Raw genomic sequence first — 21,236 nt, forward strand, 5'->3', positions numbered from 1 at the left:
GAATCTAACCAATTGGCAATGCAGGATGCAATGCAAGTAGGTAGAGATCAAATTTCAGGAAACAATTTAAGTAGAAATTAGGTATACTTGTCATGTTAATACGAGAAGGTTCCAAAACTCGACGCACAGAATCAGAATTACCTCTTGAATGGTTTTCTTTATATCAAAAGCATCTTTCACTCGAGCATCCAGGATGGCCCATGTATCATGGAAGTCTAACAAGAAACAAATGAAAGATGTATTAAAAAATGTCTTCACTTGTTACAACACCACATCAGAGCCAAAAACAGCAGAGTCCCATTGTTTCAACCATAAGAGCACCTGTCTCAGACAATAAACAAATTAATTAATGGGTACAAAAGCAAATTGTTAAAAGAATTATAGAAAAAAGTATAAAAAATGTTTATATCTTCCAACTATAACTCTTGTAAGTAATTTTTTCCAGAGCTAAATTTCATACTAGAGATGTACCTCACGATTTGTTTGTTCATCACTAAGAAGCTCAGTAAATGACTTTGGTGCATATTTATCTACCCAAAGTTGCTCTTGTAAGTAAATGACTTTGCTCATGCACCATTCAAGATCCTCATATTTGACTTGTAATACCACTAATAACAAAATTACTTGTTCTGCGTGATTATTGTGTACCTGAAGGTTCCAATAATTGGAAGCCCCTTTTGCACGGCTACTCTTCTCTTCATCAGGAGAACTGCTGCGGCACCATCACTAACTTGGCTAGCATTGTCTGAAATTAAAAATAAGAACTGAGAACAAAAATATGAAAAGAAATTTAAACTATAACAAACTTAACATTAACAGATTTCTTCAGCACATGCTGTTGTTGAACCATCTTTCTGGAATGCAGGCTTTAGCTTTGCTAGATCCATCAAAGTTGAGTTAGGCCGGATACCATCATCAGCCGAAACTATAATTTGCTTCTCCTCTCCAGTTTTTGGATCCACAATCTACAAAAAAAACCATTAATAGTTTAGTACAATAGTACTATAACATTTCAAAATCTGCAATGAAACTTACATTGGAAGTTAGAACTTACCTTGGTAAAAACTGGTATAATTTTATCTTTAAATTTACCAGATACTCAGAGGCCAATGCAGACGGATTCATCAGCCAATTTGACATGAAGTGCATCCTTGTCTATGGTTGAGTACACAGCCACACAGGGTATTCCCAATTCATGAGCAGTGCGAATAGCACGAACTGGGATTTTGCCTCTGTTAGCTACCAGGATCTTGTCACCCTGGCAGGTAGCATGGAGTGCCCCAGAAAATTTACCTTAGTTGCACCTAAGAAACTGCATTGTGAATTCTTGATTCCTCTACTTGTCCCTGCATACATGCCCTTTATTTTCGTTTCCCATTCAAGATCAGATTCAGATTTAGAAGGACGCAAAACATGAAAATTAAATCTAAGTAATCAAACAATGATGCATTTAGTTCAAGTAATTGGAATTTAGAAGCATGGAGAAGTGGGTGCTTACTGGGATATGGTAAAGAACAAAAAAAGAAAGGATGTGAAGATAGGGGCAACCACTTACCATACCACTTGGTGAGTTCATCATTGGCAGGAGTGACAGCAGTAGCAGCTTTCTTTGAAGGAGGAGGTGGTGCTGCCTTCTTCTTACCAAAGAGAGCCAGTGGAGAGTATAAGTACTCAAAATTAGAAAGAATTCCTATCTTACCACTGAGAAAGATAAGAGAGGAAAAAACAAACCTTGCCCTTCAGTATCACGACATTGAAATTGCTGCCGGTCCTCCTCAAAGGAAGCGGTAAAGCTGATCATGTTACACCAAATCAAAACCGTCCAAATCCATAATTTGATAAAGAACAAATAAATCTCTAAAACAGATCAAAATTTGCACAATTAAAATTAGAACCAAATAAGGATAACAAATCACTAAGAATCAGAACATGTTTCAATTAAAATTAGAATAAATAAAAAACAAACAAGGAGAACAAAGCAACAATAATCAGAACATGTTTTAATTAAATTCAGAACAAATCAGACCCAAATTTGGAGAACAAATTCAGAAAAAATCATACCACAAAATCTTCTCAACAATATGAAGAAAAATTATGGTCTTGATCAGCTTCCAGATGGTGTTTATGTTAGGGAAAAATCTGAAAAGGAAAAGACAATGAAATATTGAAACTTTTGGGAAATCTATCTATCTCATTACAGCATATTTTTTCAACTTAGTTCACAACATTTATATTGTTAGCTTCTAAAATAGTTTCATTGCTTCTAATATTATAGCATAGTATGCACTCTATGTCAAAGTAAAATTTCAATAGCTGCACGCTGGATAAAACTAAGTTCAATCAGCACACTGTAGCGATATTCCATTCCATCATTACTACACATGTTAAATCACGATTATGGGATTTCAATGAAAGAAATATGCAAAGAAAGCAACAAATGTTTGCAGAGAAGAAACGGTACCTGATGAAGAGGAGGCGGTGGAGATGGTGGAGGTGGGGCTCGCACCAGGGAATGAGGTCATCAAAGGAGAGGTGATTGGGAACGGTGAGAATGAAGACAAGAAAAGAGCGAAAGCTAGGTCTTGGGATCGAGGATTGAGACGAGCTCCGAAACAAATGGAGAATCCCGCTTCGCTCCCTAAATTTAGGGCTCGAATCTTCATCGTTCTCGGAGAAGATGGATTCAGGGTCCAGAGGCTGCTCCGAGTCGACCGAGTGAATTCGGAGGAAGACACCACCAGAGAGACTTGCGATGGAGGGATTGCGATGGATGGTGTGCGACGAGGGAGTCACCGCCGAAGGAGCAGCGATGGTGGGAGTGCCGGAAGAGAGAATGACAACGGAGGCATCGCGAGCCCCGGCGATGTTCTTCGGAGGACTGGGGTTCTTCGCGGAGTGCTGGGGTGAGGACTGGGTTTCTTCGAAGCTTTTAGGGTTCTGGCCTTATGTGTTCTTTGAAGAGAAAGGGGGTTTTGAATGATGAAGGAGATAAGCAGCATTTTGAATGAGGAAGTAAAACGGAGCATTTTATTTTGTACGAGGACCTTTTGGCCACGCTTTTAAAGCGTGTCAAAAGAGTTGTAAGAAACGGCCACGCTTTAAAAACGTCACTATAATGAAACTCTGTCGCCACGCTTTTAAAATGTCCCTGTTTCTATCTATGGCCACGTTTTTTAAGCGTGGCAGAAAAAACGTGGCCATATCTCAGCTCAATTGCCACCCTTACAAAAGCGTAGCCATAGCCCCCTTTCGCTACGCTTTTGAAGCGTGGCAAAAAAAGTGGTTAAATCTCTAATCAATCGTCACCCTCGTAAAAGCGTGGCCATAGGCCTTTTTCTTGTAGTGCTATATCAAGAATATATATAGATTGGTAGAAATTTAAAGTATGACTTCACTTGAACATGTATGAGTTTCTGTCTCCCTTCAACGTGATTAATTCGGGTTAAAAACAAAATATTAGATATGGTATAAACTTTTTCAATTCCATACTTAAACCAAGAAGATATACAAATCTTGAGAAAAATAAGATTTGAATTTTGTAAGTGATTAAGAATGAAAACAAGAAAGAAAGAGCAATGTGGAAGTACAAACCAGTGACAGGGGAGAGGCCGCGATAACTCAGATTCGTTGGAGGAGAGGAAAACGATCGACAACGGTAAGAGAAGGATGTCTAGGCAGCCACGCGACTCAGAGACGGCACAGATGCACACAATGGATGGGAGAACAGGGGTGGGTTATGCACATCAAAGATGAGGGATTAGAAGTTTCACGTACTATAGAGTAGAAGGGAACGGTCGACGACGGTGAGAGGAGATTGGGTCGGTAGCCACGCGACTCCACGGTGACACAGCGGTGCACGGTGTGTTTAAGCACGGGGGTTCTTGCACTTCCACTCTCCTGTCACAGGTTCCTCTTCTTTCTGATTTTGGATACTGAACTGATTTAGGGTGAAATCACTATATTGGGTTGGGGTTAGAAGCGGGACTTCATGGAATCGACACTAATCCAAGTTGATTCTGCATCACAATGAAGAGATCGGATGCCAATCGCAACTATATTAAAAAATTGTAGTAGATGAAGAAACCACAGACAATTTGTCGCTACTATCCTCCATGTATCCTATTGCGGATTAAGTCTTGATGATTTGAATTTTTGTGTCATTCCTAATTTTTGCTTTTGCAAAAACAAATTTTTACCTATTTCTTTTTTAAAAAAATTAAAACAAATTTGTTACTTATTTTCTATTTCTATGCTTTCAAAGTAAAAATAAAAAATTCAAGTGTTTTTAAATAAAAAGTGAAAAAAAGCAACATAGATTTTCATGTACTATATATAGTATTTTGAATAAAATACATATTTAGATATATTTGGATGAAAAAATTTATGTTAGATAATAATATTCTTAACAAAACTAGTCGTTTAATATGTTTTTTAATTTTTTAATGAAACAATCTAATCATTTTTCAAGTAATTTAAAATAAAATTTAATTATTTTGTGTTTTATATATTGTAATATAAAAATAATACTTTAATATAATTTTTTAATATTATAAAATTTTTTAATAGTCCATTCTCCTTAATGATCGTATTCAAAACGCTACAGACAAGGTTGAATCTTCCGGATCAGAGAATGATGCTCCTTTGGGTTCTAGCCTCTACCACGAGGACCCTAATCTCCCCATACCTTGGCTGAATTGGTGTCTCGAGAAGTCTCTAATGAAGTCATAGATTAGCCGTCTAAGAGATGTATAATCAAGCTGGTGGTTCGATGCTTTCCAATTACGTATTCACACAAACCCAAGAAGAACACGGATGGTTGTCAGGCACACGATCTTAGTATGAAGAACGAGGATGATTGTCATGGTTCATCCCATTCATCAAGTTGAAGAACAAAGATACATCTTAGAATTGAATCAAACACAGATTGAAGAGAAACAGTAATACTTTTATTAATCTATAAAACTCAGCAGGGCGCCTCCCCACAACCTAAGAAGTTTAGAAACTCATACTGATAGAAAATACAATGTGAAATATGAAATATGACAGAAAATTCCCCTAAGATTATGTAAAATATCCCTTAAATACTAAACTAATGATTAAGGATTACATAAGAAGGGTAAAATAGTCTTTTTAGTGCTAAAATCCACTTCTGGGCCCACTTGGTGAGTGTTTTGACTGAGCTTTGTTGAGATCCACCTGTTATAAGGCCTCTAGGGCATTGAACGCTGGCTAGGGGTCCTCTTTGGGCGTTTGGACGCTGGTCTCTTCCTTTGAGCACTGGACGCCTAGAGTGGGGCAGGAAGCTTGCGTTGGATGCCAGTTTTGGGACTTTAATTCTGAAGCAAAGTATAAACTATTATACATTGCTGGAAAGTTCTGGAAGTCAACTTTCATAGACGTTGAGAACGCTCCATTTGAACTTTTGTAGCTCCAAAAAATCTCTTTTGAGTGTAAGGAGGTCAGATCCAGACAGCATCTGCAGTGCTTTCTCTGTCTCTGAATCAGACTTTTGCTCCAACTCCTTAATTTCAGTTAGAAAATATCTGAAATTGTACAAAAGCACACAAACTCAAAGTAGAATCCAAAAATGTGAATTTAACACTTAAACCTATGAAAATATAATAAAACTTAAACAAAACATGCTAAAAACTATATGAAAACAATGCCAAAAAGCGTATAAAATATCCGCTCATCACAACACCAAACTTAAACTCTTGCTTGTCCCCAAGCAACTAAAAACACAGTAGGATAAAAAGAAGAGTAAGATACAATAAATCTCAGAGTTTCCAATGAAACTCAGTTTCAATTAGATGAGCGGGACTTAGTAGTTTTTTGCTTCTGAATAGTTTTGGCATCTCAATATCCATTGAAACTCAGAAATGTTGGTCTCTTTAGGAACTTAGAATCCAGATGATATTATTGACTTCCCTAGTTTAGTTCTTTTTTATTCTTGAACACAGCTTTTAGAGTCTTGGCCGTGATCTTAAGCACTTTGTTTTCCAGTATTACCACCGAATACATAAATGCCATAGACACTTTAACTGAGTGAATCCTTTCAGATTGTGATTCAGCTTTGCTAGAATCCCCAGATAGAGGAGTCCAAAGTTCTTAAGCACACTCTTAAAATCTTTGGATCCTTTTACCCTTGTCTTTTGGTTTAAAGAGCTATTGGTTTTTTCTGTTTATTTATTTATTTATTTATTTTTATTTATTTTCCATTTTATTATTTTCTGCATGCATATATTATTTTTTTTTTGCAACATGCTTTTTCTTTTTACTGCTTTTTCTTACTTCAAGAATCAGTTTTTGGATTTTTCAGATTACCAATAATACTTTTTCTTTTTCATCATTCTTTCAAGAGCCAACATTTATAAATTCCAACTTCAAATATGCATTGTTTATTCATACATTCAGAAAACAAAAATAATGCCACCACATCAAGATAATTGAACTATTCTTATTATAAACTTGAAATTCATGTATCTCTCAATTCTCTTCAAATAAAATTTTCTTTTAAGTAATCGTGAGAGATATATGGAACATTTTACAACTTTATGATATAAATGGATATGATCATGCAATAATGAACAAGAGAATAGATAATACAACATAACAGAAAATAGAAAAATAACATAAGAAAAGGAGGTTAAGAGAATGAATCCACCTTTAATGGTGGCGGCTAGTGCTCCTCTTTGAGGATCTAATGTAGTGCTAATCTCTTCAATGTCACTCCTTTGTCTCTATTGTTCTTCCCTCATAGCCTTTTGATCTTCTCTAATTTCATTGAGGATGGTGGAAATCCCTTGATGCTCTATCCTCAACTGATATATGTTAGAGCTTAATTCTCCCACAGAAGCATGCCATTGATCCCAATAACTTTGAGGAGGGAAATACATCCCTTAAAGCATCTCAGAGATCTCATACTGAGGCGGCTGCACAGGCTCATGCATGCTCTCTAGTTTGCTCCATTCTCTTCTTAGTGGTGGGCTTGTCCTCCTCAATGAAGATGTCTCCTTCTATAACAATTCTAGCTGAATTGCATAGATGACAGATGAGGTGTGGGAATGCCAACTTTGCTTTGGTGGAAGGCTTCTCAGCTATCTTGTACAATTCTTGAGGAATCACCTCATGTACTTCCACCTCACCTCCAATCATGATGCAATGGATCATGATGGCTCTTTTAATAGTCACTTCTGACCGGTTGCTAGTAGGGATGATAGAGCGTTGGATAAATTCCAACCATCCTCTAGCTATGGGCTTGAGGTCAAGCCTTCTTAGTTGAATGGGCTTGCCTTGGGATTTCCTTTTTCACTGTGCTCCTTCCACACAGATGTCTAAGAGCACTTGATCTAGTCTCTGATCAAAGTTGACTCTTCTAGTGTAAGAATGTGGATCTCCTTACATCAAAGGCAAGTTGAATGCTACCCCACACTTTCCGAGCTAAAATCTAAGATTCTCCCCCGGACCATGGTGCTCCAATTCTTTGGATTTGGGGTTACACTAATGTCATGGTTTTTTATGATCCATGTATTAGCATAGAACTCTTGTACCACTAAGATCCTAACCTCTTGGATGGAATTGGTTAGGACTTCCCAACCTCTTCTCCGAATCTCTCTTCGGATTTTCGGATACTCATTCTTCTTGAGCTTGAAAGGGACCTCAAGGATCACCTTCTTCTCTGCCACTACTTCATAGAAGTGGTCTTGATGGACTTTGGTGATGAATTTTTCTATCTCCCAAGATTTAGAGGTGGTGGCTACTGCCTTTCTTTTCTTCTTTCTAGAGTATTCGCCAGCCTTGGGTGCCATAAGTGGTAATGGAAAGCAAAAAGCAACGCTTTTCCAATACCAAAACTTAAAAGCTTTGCTCATCCTCGAGCAAAAATAAAGAAAAGAGAAGAATGGAGTAGAAAAAGAAGAAAATAGAAGGAGATGGAGGGGGAGAGTGATTCGGCCAAAGGGGGCTTTGATGTGTATGAGAGGTGTGTATATGAAGGGTTAGAATGAGGGGTATTTATAGGAGTGGGCTAGGGTTAGGCTCGGTCATGGGTGGGGAAATGGAAGGGAAATTTGGTTTTGAAGTGGGTGGGGGTTGGCGGGAGTTATGATGGTTTTGGAAAAGTGATATGGATGTGATTAGGCTAGGGTTTATAGGAAAGTGTGTATAGGGAAGTGTGAAAGAAAGAAGGAAGAAGTGGGTAGGTAAAGATGCTGTGGCTGGGACCCACTTGTCCTGAGAGGCTAGAGATTTCAGAATCCCTGCCCTTTTGCATTGGCGTTGAACGCCCACGGTCTGCTCCTTGGTTGGCGTTCAACTCCAACAACACTCCATCCAGAGTGTTCTATTTTCACTACTGAACAATTCTGTCTCTGTTCTAACTGCTGCACATGATCATGAACCTAAAAAAAACTTTAAAGAAAGATAAAATTAAGGAATTAAAAGAAATAAAAATAATTAATTAAGGTTGGGTTGCCTCCCAATAAGCGCTTCTTTAACGTCATTGGCTTGACGATTAGCTCCTTATAGAGATTAGTATGGGCTCATAATTTTGCCCCTTACAGTGAACTTTCTTCCTGTCTTCTCATGAATGAGCTCCACATGCTCTAAAGATAAGACACGACTCATTGTACGTAGTATGACTGATTTCTTCGTGAAGACAACTCTCATGCCAGGTGAAAGGCCTTCAGTGGGGACTTTCTTGTCCCTCCAGCCTTTAGGTACTTTCTTCCAAGTACCTTTGTTTTCAGTGCTTGTTAATGGCTGCCCAACACCAAACTTAGAATTGATGTTTGGGGGCTTAGCACAGCTCTGCACTGAGAGAGATGGTTGGAACACTAGGTGTTGCACCATTATCTCTTGCTTATCAGAGGGAGAATTGGGATTGGACATCTTGAACAAGATGTAGTCCTCTCCTAGTTGGAAAACCATTTCTCCCTTTGCCACATTAATCATGGCTTTTGCAGTGCCTAGGAAAGGTCTTCCGAGAATGATAGAGTCATCCTTATCCTCTCCAATATCCAAGACTATGAAGTTTGCAGGGATGTAGTGGTCTTCAACCTTTACCAAGACATCTTCTACTAAGCCATACGGCTTCTTCATTGACTTGTCTGCCAACTCTAGTGAGATATTTATAGCTTGTACCTCAAAGATTCCCAACTTCTCCATTACAGAGAGTGGCATGAGGTTTATGCTTGACCCTAGGTCACACAAAGCCTTCTCAAAGGTCATGGTGCCTATGGTGCAAGGAATCAGGAAGCGTTCAGGATCTGAAAGCTTCTGAGGTAGCTTATACTGAATCAAAGCATTTAGTTCTTTGGTAAGCAGTGGAGGTTCTTTCTCCAAAGGCTTTGTACCAAATAGTTTGGCATTCAGCTTCATGAGAGTTCTTAGGTATTGAGCAACTTGCTCTTCCCTAGTGTCTTCATCCTCATAAGAGGATGAGTGTTCATCAGAACTCATGCACTGCAGGAGTGCATGCAAAGGAACCACTATGGTCTCTACATGAGCCTTGGCTTCCTTTAATTCTTGGATAGGGATTTCTTGAGTGGGTATTGAGCACTCAAAGGGCGTGCCATTACTAGCGTTCAACGCCAGCTCCAATGGCTCTTTGGACGTTGAACGCCCATGCGGTATACCCTTACTGGCATTAAAGGCCAGTTCCCTTACCATTTTGGGTGTTGAACACCCAGCGGGGATATCTTGGCTGGCGTTCAACGCCAGCTTCCCTGTGTGTTGTTCAGCCATTTCTTCAGCTTCTTGTTCAAAATTTTTTGAAAGGTTTCTTCCGGAGTGTTGTGCTTTAATTTGTTTTAAGCTCCTCCTTAAAGTCCTTTCAGGTTCATGATCAGGATTCAATAGAGGTTCTTTATCCCTGTTCCTGGTCATAAACAAGAAAGAAGAAACCAAGGAAGAAAGAAAGGAAGCTTCTATGCCTAATTTGAGTATAGAGAACTCCTAGTGAGATATAAAGGATAAAGATAAGAAAAGTGAAGATAGAAGAAGGAGAAAAAGAATTCGAATAAAGAGAAGAAGAATTTGAAAATTAGAAGTAAAAAAATAAACAAGAATTAAAAAATTTTTGTTTTTATTTTATTTATTTATTATTTCAAAAATAAAAGTTAATAAGTCACCAAAAAAATAAAATTTAATTAATTAAAAAGAACTAATAAAATTCGAAAAAGAAGATAGAGAAATAGAGGAAGGGTTTTCGAAAATTAGGAAAGAGAAAAGAATTAGTTAGAAAGTTTTGAAAAAGAAGAGAGAGAAGATAAGTAACTAATTAAGAAAGATTTAAAAACAAGATAAGATAGAAGATTAGAAAATGTTTGAATTTAAAAATAATTGAAAAAGTCAACAAGATAAGATAAGAATTAAAAAGATTTGAGAAAGATTTAATTTTAAAATTTAAAAGAAGATAAGATAGAAAAGATAAGATAAGATAAGTTAGGTTAAGAAAAGATAAGTTTTAAATTTAAAAAGATTTGAAATCAAAATTTGAAAATTAAAAATTAAATTTTGAATTTTAAATTTTGAATTTTTGAATTTGAAATAAGATAACAAAGATTTAAAAAGGATTTGAATTTTGAAATTTGAAAATTTTGAATTTTTAAAATTTGAATTTGAAATATGATAAGATAAGATTTTTGAATTTTGAAGAAAGATAAAAAGATAAGATAAGATTGTGAAAAAGATATGATTTTGAAAAGATTTGATTTTGAAATTTGAAAACTAAGATAAGATAAGATAATAATTTAAAATTAAAATCTGAATTTTTTTTTGTAATTTTCGAAAATTTAACTAAAATAAAGATAGAAAAGATTTTTTTATTTTTGAATTTAATGAAGAAAGAAAAAACAACAAAAAGACCAAACTTAAAATTTTTAGATCAAAGATGAGTAATTTTTTAAATTTGAGAAGAAAAACACAAAGAGAAACCAAACTTAAAAATTTTAACATCAAAACAAAAAGAAAAACAAGAACACTTTGAAGATCAAGAAGAACACTAAGAACAAAACTCAAAGAATTCAAAGAAAATAAGAACATGCAAAAGACACCAAATTTTAAAATTTTTGAAAACCAAACACACAATTTTCGAAAATTAAAAGAAAAGACACAAGAAGACACCAAACTTAAAGATTGACATAAGAATCAAACAAAAGAAATTATTTTTGAAAAAATTTTTTGAAAAGAGACTCAAAGAATTCGAAAATTTCAACAAGAACAAAAACAAAAGACTCAAACCAAGAACAAAGATTAAACAAAGAAAAGAAAAAAATTGAAAAAGTTTTCTAAATGTTTTTCGAAAAAAAGAAGAAGAAAATAAAATAAAATAAAAGACTCTAACAAAATTAAAGACAATACCTAATCTAAGGAACAAGATAATCTGTCAGTTGTCCAAACTCGAGCAATCCCAGGCAACAGTGCCAAAAACTTGGTGCACGAATCCCCACACTTTGTACAACTGTACCAGCAAGTGCACTAAGTCATCCAAGTAATACTTGAGCGAGTTAGGGTCGATCCCACGAGGATTGTGGTTTGAAGCAAGCTATGGTTATCTTGCAGATCTTAGTGAAGTGGATAGAAAAGTTGTTGGATTTGAGTGCATAAAAGTGAAATAGAGTATAAAATACTTTGTGAATTCGAATGTAACCAGTGATAAGAAGATGGTTAAGGCTTGGAGATGCTTTATCCTTCTGGATTAACTATGGTTTTACTGTCTTCTTCAATTGTGAATAATTTCTTCTATGGCAGGTTGTATGTGATCAACGCCGTACGGTCGCGGTCGCCAATCTCCTCCAGATCTAAACCCCAGGGTTAGTGTGGATCCATTCTGATTGAGGGTGAAGCTCCTGCAGTCCATTCTCCTTAATGATCCTACTCAAAAAGCCATAGATAAGGTCGAATATTCCGAATCAGAGAATGCTGCTCCTTTGGGTTCTAGCCTCTACCATAGAAACCTTAATCTCCACATACCTCGGCTGAACTTATGTCATGAGAAGTCCCCAACGAAGTCGTGGATTAGCCGTCTAAGAGATGTATAATCAAGCTGGTTGTTTGATGCTTTCCAGTTACGTACTCACACGAACCCAAGAAGAACATGGGTGGTTGTCAGGCACGCGGTCTTAGTATGAAGAACAAGGATGATTGTCACGGGTCATCCCATTCATCAAGTTGAAGAACGAAGATACATCTTAAAATTGAATCAAACACAGATTGAAGAGAAATAGTAATACTTTTATTAATCCATAAAACTCACCAGGGCTCCTCCCCTCAACCTAGGAGGTTTAGAAACTCATACTGATAGAAAATATAATGTGAAAAACGAAATATAGCAGAAAAGTCCCCTAAGATTATGTAAAATATCCCTTAAATACTAAACTAATGACTAAGGATTACATAAGAAGGGTAAAACAGTCTTTTTAGTGCTAAAATCCACTTCTGGAGCCCACTTGGTGAGTGTTTGGGCTGAGCTTTGATGAGATTCACGTGCTATGAGGCCTTTAGAGCATTGAACTCTGGCTAAGGGATCCTCTTTGGGCGTTTGGACGCTGGTCTCTTCCTTTGGGCGCTAGACGTCTGGAGTGGGGGCAGGAAGCTAGCGTTGGACGCCAGTTTTGGGCCTTCAATTCTGAAGCAAAGTATGGACTATTATATATTTCTGGAAAGCTCTAGAAGTCATATTTTCAAAGCCGTTGAGAACGTTCTATTTGGACTTCTGTAGCTCTAGAAAAGGTCTTTCGAGTGCAAGGAGATCAGATCCGGACAGTATCTGCAGTGCTTTCTCTGTCTCTGAATCAGACTTTTGCTCCAGCTCCTCAATTTCAGCTAGAAAATACCTGAAATTGTATAAAAATACAGAAACTCAAAGTAGAATAAAAAAATGTGAATTTAACACTAAAACCTATGAAAATATAATGAAACTTAAACAAAACATGGTAAAAAACTATATGAAAACAATGCCAAAAAGCGTATAAAATATCCGCTCATCACTCTCCCCACGGGAGATGAAACGTGTGCGTCTCTGGACACCATTACTCCATGCATGCCAAAATCAGGGAGTTGTCAAAAGTGAAATCCCTGAGGGGCACCGTGTCACCGAATCCGGTCTTATCCAGATACGGGACGATGGCGTCGGGTGGAGGAAGAGTTTGGCTCACTCGTTGGGGCAGTAGGAGGCGAGGCCTCTGAAGAATGAAAAAAGAATTTAGCCTCACAAATAAAATATTCTAAATTTATGGGTTATTGGATTTTATCTCTTTTTTTTTTTTAGTAATTAGACCGGCTTAACATGGTACACAACACATTAAAGTTCGGCAAATATTTCCATCTAACGTACAATTACTTCTATTGAAGAATGTACTTCCATGTTTCTAGCCTACACATGTCTCTAAATTACATTTTCCATAATAGGCAAATCCTAATGATAGGGTTATAAATACTAATAACCTAGCACAAGAATAACAGAGTTCCAAACTAATAATTATGTCATACTAACCTAGCACAAACAAATAGAGTTCTAAATTTCTCCTAGAGACCAAATTGCTAACTCACATAACTATGTTCTAGTTCTTCATGACTTCCCTAAAAATGGCCACATCATTAAATTAAAGAAACATAAGAAAACTATCCTCGAAGTTGGCTGCCCCGGCATAATGTGTCATCTCGTTCAGCCTATTAATGTCTGATGGTTTCAGTGGCTAAGAGAAGGGGGTTGAATCTTAGCCCCCTTTTTTGCTTTGTAACACTTGCTGGCCTTTGAGATAACTTCAGGAGACTTTTTGATTTTTGTCTCGTCCCTAGCCACGAGACTTTTATTTTTATCTCGTCACTTGGCACGAGACTTTTCTTTTTGTCTCGTCACTTGGCACGAGATATTTTTCAGTTTGAGCTCCTGTGCAATAGATACAGAATTGGAGTAGAGAAGAGAGAAAATTACACTCAGATATATCCTGGTTCAGCTGCTAAGTGCAGTGCAGCCTACATCCAGTCTCCATCACAACCATGATGGAATTTCACTATAATCTTCTTGATTACAGACTGTAAAGTGCTAACCCAACTTACAAGGGAATTCCTACAGAATCATGAAACACAACATAGATGAACAAAGGAACTCTAAGACATCTATGGCTTTTTTTTTTAATTTTGCACTCTCTGCCTTTTTCCGCTCTATGGCTTTTTCATACAAACCTCACTATTTGCCTTTCTTCATGAGACTCAAGACATGACAAAATTAAACAGAAAAATACAAAACAGAATACATTGAAGGAGAAGAAAATCTGTAAGCTTAGGTAGCTCTGAGAATCCTGTGCCTTGCACTCTCACTGCTTACTTCTAACTCCTTGCTCCAAACCGTGGTTGTTCACTCTTTTTATAGAAGAGAGAAGCCTCCATACTTGAAGCCAAAACCCAAGCCAACTTCTTCTTCTTCACACATAACCGATTCAGCCACACAGAGAGAGAAGAGATAACCATGCAATAACCAACATGCAATTACCTCTAGTCCTTCCTTGGTCATCACTCTTCATCAATCCGAGCTCTCCATCCTTGGCTTGCTCTCCAAGATGGATTTCTGGCCCTTGATGCTTCATGATGATGATGACTTCATCTGCTTCAATCTCTGCCTCTACCATCACTTCGCCACTCTAGCTACTTCCTGTGGTGGTTAAGCAGAATCAAAGACAAGTCACGCCTCCAAGAGTCTCTTCCTTGCTGGCCGAATCTTCTTCCTTCTTTTTGAGCATGAAGAGCTCGAGATTACTTCACCAAATCTAACCATATTTGGTGAAAATCTCAGCCACAGCACACTTTTATTTTGTTATGTTTTCTTGCCATCATTGTGATGGTCTTGTAGCTTGCTCTTTCTTCAATTTGGTAGCTAAGTTTTGCTTTCATGGTTTCCTGTGTAATAACCGAAGAAGAGAAGCAAAGATGAGAAAGAGGAGAGAGAAATTTGAACATTATCTAATGGATAATGATAAAGTGAAATTAAAGTCCAACTTCCCTTGCATAAGGTAGCGTGTAGAGTTACTGAACCCATCAAATCAATTTCTCTCTCTCACATTTATGTTTCCAATGCTAGCAAATTAAATTTGAAATCCATCCAAAGTAAAGAAATGGGATCCGTGGGAAAGCATGAGGCAAATGATAACATTTGCTTTCCTGATGGATATTGGATCAAGCATTGGTTCTTGTAGCATCAAAATTAATTTGGGCTTGTAGCAATAATATCTTCAATTTGGCCCAAATAGGACACAACATTGTTTCAGCCACTATGATCACAATTAGATTAATATCAAGGCTGAGTATTCATAGGCATATTGGGCTTGCACCAAAATTTCATTTTCGGCCCAATATTAAAAACCTACAACAAAATTATTAATCAATATATATTAAATGAAAATCAAATTAATAATTTTGTAATTAATTATTTTAATAATGTTTAGTCATCACAAATATTAATTTAGAGTTTTCCAAACTCATCAATGTCTCCATCATTCTCCGCCTCGCGCGCCATCACCGATTCAGTTGAAGGTATGGTTAGAATGGGTTAAAAGAGGGGAGAAAGAGGTTGACAAAGTCAAATTGGAGCCTGGAGCTAAGTTGTAAACGACTTGTATATATAGGCGCGGACAAGCCTTATGTAAACAAGATAAACATAGTGTAAACGAGATATACATATGTCACGCTAACCTGTCTTATCATGAGATAAGACAAGGAAATTTAAATCGGTAAATACGTTTAAAATTATTTATTTTAGTAAATATTATATTTATTTTATTTATTAAAATAAAAAATCCTAATAATTGAACCTAATAAATAAAAAATTATATTTTTATATATTTATATGTTTTATATTTATTTATTTAAAAACAAAAGGTTACATTTATTATTTTAAAATATTATCTATTCGAAAATCCTTATTCATTTATTTTATATATTAATGTTTTATATTTATTAAATTTCACCAGCACTCTTCTTTAAAAATTTTGGTTGATTCTCGTTTAATCAAATTATTCATAAAAATGACATATCTAATGCCATCAAAATTATTAGTTGAACTTATTTTAGACACGTCTATTCTGTGATTTTATTTTTAGATTAAAAATTAAAATAAACGAGATTAGTATTAAATTCCTTCTTGAACATATAATAGCAAGCTAAGAACTCATTTACATTCCTCACTGGAAGATTGGCGATCCACTTGCACTTTTATTTGGAAGAAAGCTAAAAATAATGTAAAGACTTTCAAGTATCAAATACAATATACAAATTAAATTAAGGAAGGTGCTAGCTAGTTGCCAAATAACTAAATTCTCTTTAAAATTTTGGGAATTGAATTTGTGAACCACATTTGCTCTTTGGAAGTATAGGACACTCAATGAGAACTGAACCAGAAGTGTCCACACACATGTAAACTTGGTAGAGTTGGCTGTTATGTGCCGAGTCCTTGTTACACTCAATTCCTGGAGTAAAACCTGTTCCCTCTTTTATGGCATCTGAAATGCTCTCTAAGCTATAAAATTCATCATCTGGTTCTATTCCTGCAACACATTTTCGTCGAATCACTATAACATGTTTTCACTAATTTAATTAGCGTAAAATAATAAATTATATTTAGCAATTTTTAACTTAGACAACATTATACGTTATATACACATGTTTTATAACTTTAATTAATGTTAGAGATATAACATTTATCTGTCTTCTCTTATCAATTTAAATTTATAAAAAAAATAATTTTATTAACTAATATTAAAATTTTTATGATTCAAAAGATTTAGAATTTAATCTTTGTTATTCTCCTAAAAAAAATAAAAATTAACATAAAATAAATTAAAAAAAACTTATATAAAATTCACACAGGTTAAACTTGTAGGAAAAGATTTATTTTTATATATATACTCATTTAAAATATATTATCTTTTTATTTTAGTGAGAACCTAAAATGAATCATCTTATCTTATTATTTTCTATTTTATAAAGTTGAATTTGTGGGTATTGTATTTGTATTTGGAGGTTGTAGGTACCTGCATCCTTGAGGGCCTTAAGAAGGTTGACTTTCTGCTTCAATTTAAGAGCAGTTTCAAAGTATTCATGCTGATCAAGCTCAGATTCGGCGCAGGTACCATGTTTCTCCCATTCATGTGACCAGAACCTCATTCCATTGCTACTTGGGCAACTCAATGATGGCCAATTCTTCTCCATGTTACTCATCAAGTCTGACACCTATATATTACATCAAATCTCATCATTCCAATCAAATACTTAAGCATATGTGCTTAACTTATGAATTGTGATTGATCAATGCCCTTTTTTTAACCCAAAAAAAAAATATATGTTCAATTTGGATGAAATTTGAAATATTTATGTTATGTGTATTTAACATTTTAACGTACATTTTACATAGTAGTAATAAAAAGTGAAACCTACTATTTTATTTAAGATACGCCTTGTTGTTATTTATGCCATTTTACTAATATTATATATGAAACAATAGATTTGTGTTCACATACCTACCGATTTTTTTTTTCTTTTTTCTTCTATTACGGTTGAGAAAGCATATTATGAAAATTTTGACAGGAATCATGATGATAGTTCGGTATGTGATTTCGGACGCAGAAAGAAAATATTTAGAGAAAATAGTAATTAGTGTTGGACAAAATACATGGTAATACTACTTGTTGCTTGTTATCTGAAAGTCATGGGTAGGTCTTTTCAACCTAATTTCGGGTTCCCTTATCCTTTTTGTTACGATTTAGCATTAACCTAACACTTTTATTTCTTTATTAAAGTGTGCACGTAACAACAAACGGATGGTGGGATGTCTAAAACTCAAATTTATTTTGTTCAATTCCAAAACAATAATAAATTGGGAGAACTGTATAACAAATAACAATAGCTAAGATCTATAACTGATTATTTGAGAGAGAGAGAGAGAGAGAGAGAGAGAGAGAGAGAGAGAGAGAGAGAGAGAGAGAGAGAGAGAGAGAGAGAGAGAGAGAGAGAGAGAGAGAGAGAGAGAGAGAGAGAGAGAGAGAGAGAGAGAGAGAGAATTTAAAAAAAATGAAAAAAGAAAAAAGACTAAGATCTATAACATCAGCTAGATGAACGAATATCAACGAGCAATAAAAATCAAATTACAATTAAAATTAAGATATTTTGTCGGTTTGTGTACGATGATCAAGAGGTTGTTGATAATTGATCTTGACTCTACCAACAACAATATGGACAGAGGTAACGTCTCGTATATGCATAAGATTAACATGTTATTTTTTGTTACAATTGCAATCACGATAGTAGAGTGAATTTTCCTAACATTATGTAATATATTTCTTATAGACCCACCAATTTTTATGTGAAGGAAAATTTTATTTATATACTGAATTTATATATAAAAGTTTAAATATTCAATCTACAACGCATCAATTAGTTGTAATAATTCGGTAATTTCATGTATTCTTATTTTATTTATCTTTTTGTGCTTAGATTTAATAGGTGTATATATACCAAATTTAATAAATGAACTATATCAAAAAAGAAAAAAACAAAAAACAAAAAAACCAATACACCCATATTTACGTGTGTGAATGTATATAAAAATAACGTATTAAAGTTGTTAATATATAAGAACTATTTTCCTGCATGGATCTTGAACTAGAAGCAAGCTTGGAGATCCTAATCATGGATGGGTAGACCAAATTTCAATGTTAATATATTATTAGTCATGTTTTGCTGTTCTATTCGTACATAAGCATTAAACAAATAGTAGTATTTAGGACCTCTGCTCTCCATGATCATCACCATCTTTTAATTTCTTTGATTCTTTTTTCAAATTAAAAATGTAAATTCAAGTACCTGAGATTTATCAAAGACACTGTCAGGATCACAGTTTGAGGGCCATGAACCATCCTTGTAGTTAGGCCAGAGTCCATGAATGCCAAAATCCGCCGTCGGCTTCCCGGTCTTCGGATAACAGCAGCTCTGCTTGGTATCACAGTATGCTCCTGGCCACTGCAAAATTCACAATAATAATAATTCAAATGAATATGAAGCTATTCATCATAAGAATGAAAAATTCAAGTAAAATTAAAATTAAAATACAACATTATTGTTCATGATTAGAAGAACTACTCATGAATACGAATTATATATTTACCTGCTGAACAAAGTAAAAGAAATCAAAATCCTGAGAGAGGCATAGAACTGATAGGTATTGCAATATCAAAAGCTTGGACAACAAGGAAAAGTTGGATTTCATGTTTAATTGTATCTATCCAACTCTAGCTTTGTTTCTCAAGGAACTTAAAAAATGTGAGATAGATTTTGAGATTTTTTATTGGCACTTTAAAAGCAAATTAAAGCGAAACAATCGATGATATTGACAAATAATTGTGTTGTAGAGTAATATGCTAATATACTTATATATAGATTAGACGTGAAAGTAATTTGCAACTTATTATAATGTATTGATGATGTTGAACTTATAAGTCACATGATAATGGATGGAATATGCGAATTGGATGAATCGTATACTACATCATCTTGTATTGAATGTATTCATTTATCTCACCTAACTATTCTTGCGTGTGTCATCAAATGCTTGTTGCATTATAAAATAATGTACCGAAAATCCAAAATAACACTTGCTTGTATTACAAAATTGAAAAAAAAAAAAGAAAGAAAACAATTTTGTGTTTTATTGTTAGTTACTAACCAGAAAACATGAATTTTAAATATATAAATTTTTAAATCTTAAATATATATTTTTTCAAAAAAAAGGTAAACTTTTAGTTAGTCAATATTAGCCAACTTTTAAATATAGTTATAATTTAGAATTTAGAGTCTAAGATTTAAGATAAAAAATCATTTTAAAAAAAATAATCGATGTTAACTGAAAAAAATTAATTCCCTAATATTATTCTATTTTAAATACATAATTTTTTTATTTATTATTGACTTTTTTTTTTTTTTTTCACTCACAAATTTTTCAAATTTTTAAATATGTAAAATTTTCTTATTTATTAAAGACTAATACTTTTTATTAATATAATAAATTAATATTTTAAACTAATCTCTTATTTTTATATTATTAGAATTTAAGTTACTATTTAGAATGTAGTAGTCTTTAATATTTAAAATTAGCTAAATATTAAATAAAATTAATAAATTTTATTAATCATATAAACATTATTTTCATATATACAAACAAAATGTATGTTGTTGGTGTTGTTTTATCAGATAATTCAATTAAGGTAACTACTGATAAAAAAATGTCTACTTCTAAAGATGATAACTAAAATGATGATATATATTATATTAAACATTTGAATTAAGTATCATCTTTAGAAACAAGATACCTTCAGTTGAGCTAAATCATCACAATGCAACTTTATTTCATTATTATTATTATTATTATTATTATTATTATTATTATTATTATTATTATTATTATTATTATTATAGAGAGAGAGAGAAAATTCCACTTTTCTCTCTTAAAAGATGCTAAAATGATATTCTCATCTTTTTTATTTATAAAATATACATTTTTTTCCTTATAACTTTTAAAATATCTCCTCTTTAATTTATTTTAAATTTTTTGTGTTAACTAATATTAACTTTATTATCCATTTTTTTAAAAGAAATATTTTTTACAAAAATATCCTTTAACAAAAATTTTATTTTTTTTCATTAAATTTTGTTTATCAAAATATTCTTTAATAAATTATTTTTTATTGATTAAATTATATTTTTACCAAAATAATTTTTAAAAAAATTTAACAATTAAATTATTTTCTTCTAAAATATCCTTCAATAATTTTTTTATTATTAAATTGTGATTTTACTAAAATTTCCATTAATATTTATTTTTATTTTTTACTATTAATTTTTTTATATCAATATATATTATTTTAACATTAAATAAAAAAAATCTTACCATGATTAATATGTATAGCAATTAATTTATATTGATATTTAAAAATAATCTTACCAAGATTTTTTTTATATTTAATGTTAAAATAATATATATTGATATTAAAAAATTAATAGTAAAATATAACTATAATTGTTAATAAAAATTTGGTAATTAAAATCATAATTTAATAATTAAAAAATTACTAAAGGGTATCTTAAAAAAAATAATTTAATTATTAAATTTTTTAAAAAATATTTTGGTAAAAATACAATTTAATCAATAAAAAAATAATTTATTAAAAGGTATTTTAGTAAGCAAAATT

The 21,236-nt window shown here is 33.6% G+C and overlaps 1 protein-coding gene across 1 annotated transcript; it reads right to left on the reverse strand.

Moving 5' to 3' along the window:
• Positions 1-16,105: 16,105 nt before the first annotated feature.
• Positions 16,106-19,572, reverse strand: LOC112750374 (ribonuclease 3). Its single transcript, XM_025799079.2, has 4 exons — positions 19,157-19,572; positions 18,856-19,011; positions 17,028-17,226; positions 16,106-16,541 (listed from the first exon to the last, which is right to left on the reverse strand). The coding sequence occupies exons 1-4, from the start codon at positions 19,256-19,258 to the stop codon at positions 16,318-16,320; spliced, it is 681 nt and encodes a 226-aa protein (XP_025654864.1). The 5' UTR covers positions 19,259-19,572; the 3' UTR covers positions 16,106-16,317.
• Between the last annotated feature and the right edge of the window lie 1,664 nt (positions 19,573-21,236).

Source organism: Arachis hypogaea, chromosome 15 (genome assembly GCF_003086295.3).
Source record: "Arachis hypogaea cultivar Tifrunner chromosome 15, arahy.Tifrunner.gnm2.J5K5, whole genome shotgun sequence".
Taxonomy (NCBI): domain Eukaryota; kingdom Viridiplantae; phylum Streptophyta; class Magnoliopsida; order Fabales; family Fabaceae; genus Arachis; species Arachis hypogaea.

Coding starts and splice junctions, on each gene's coding strand:
- LOC112750374 (XM_025799079.2), bottom strand. CDS start 19,258: ATGAAATCCAACTTTTCCTTGTTGTCCAAGCTTTTGATATTGCAATAC. Junction 19,012..19,156: donor TCTTTTACTTTGTTCAGCAG/GTAAATATATAA, acceptor TGAATTTTGCAG/TGGCCAGGAGCATACTGTGA. Junction 16,542..17,027: donor TAAGGCCCTCAAGGATGCAG/GTACCTACAACC, acceptor AATGTGTTGCAG/GAATAGAACCAGATGATGAA.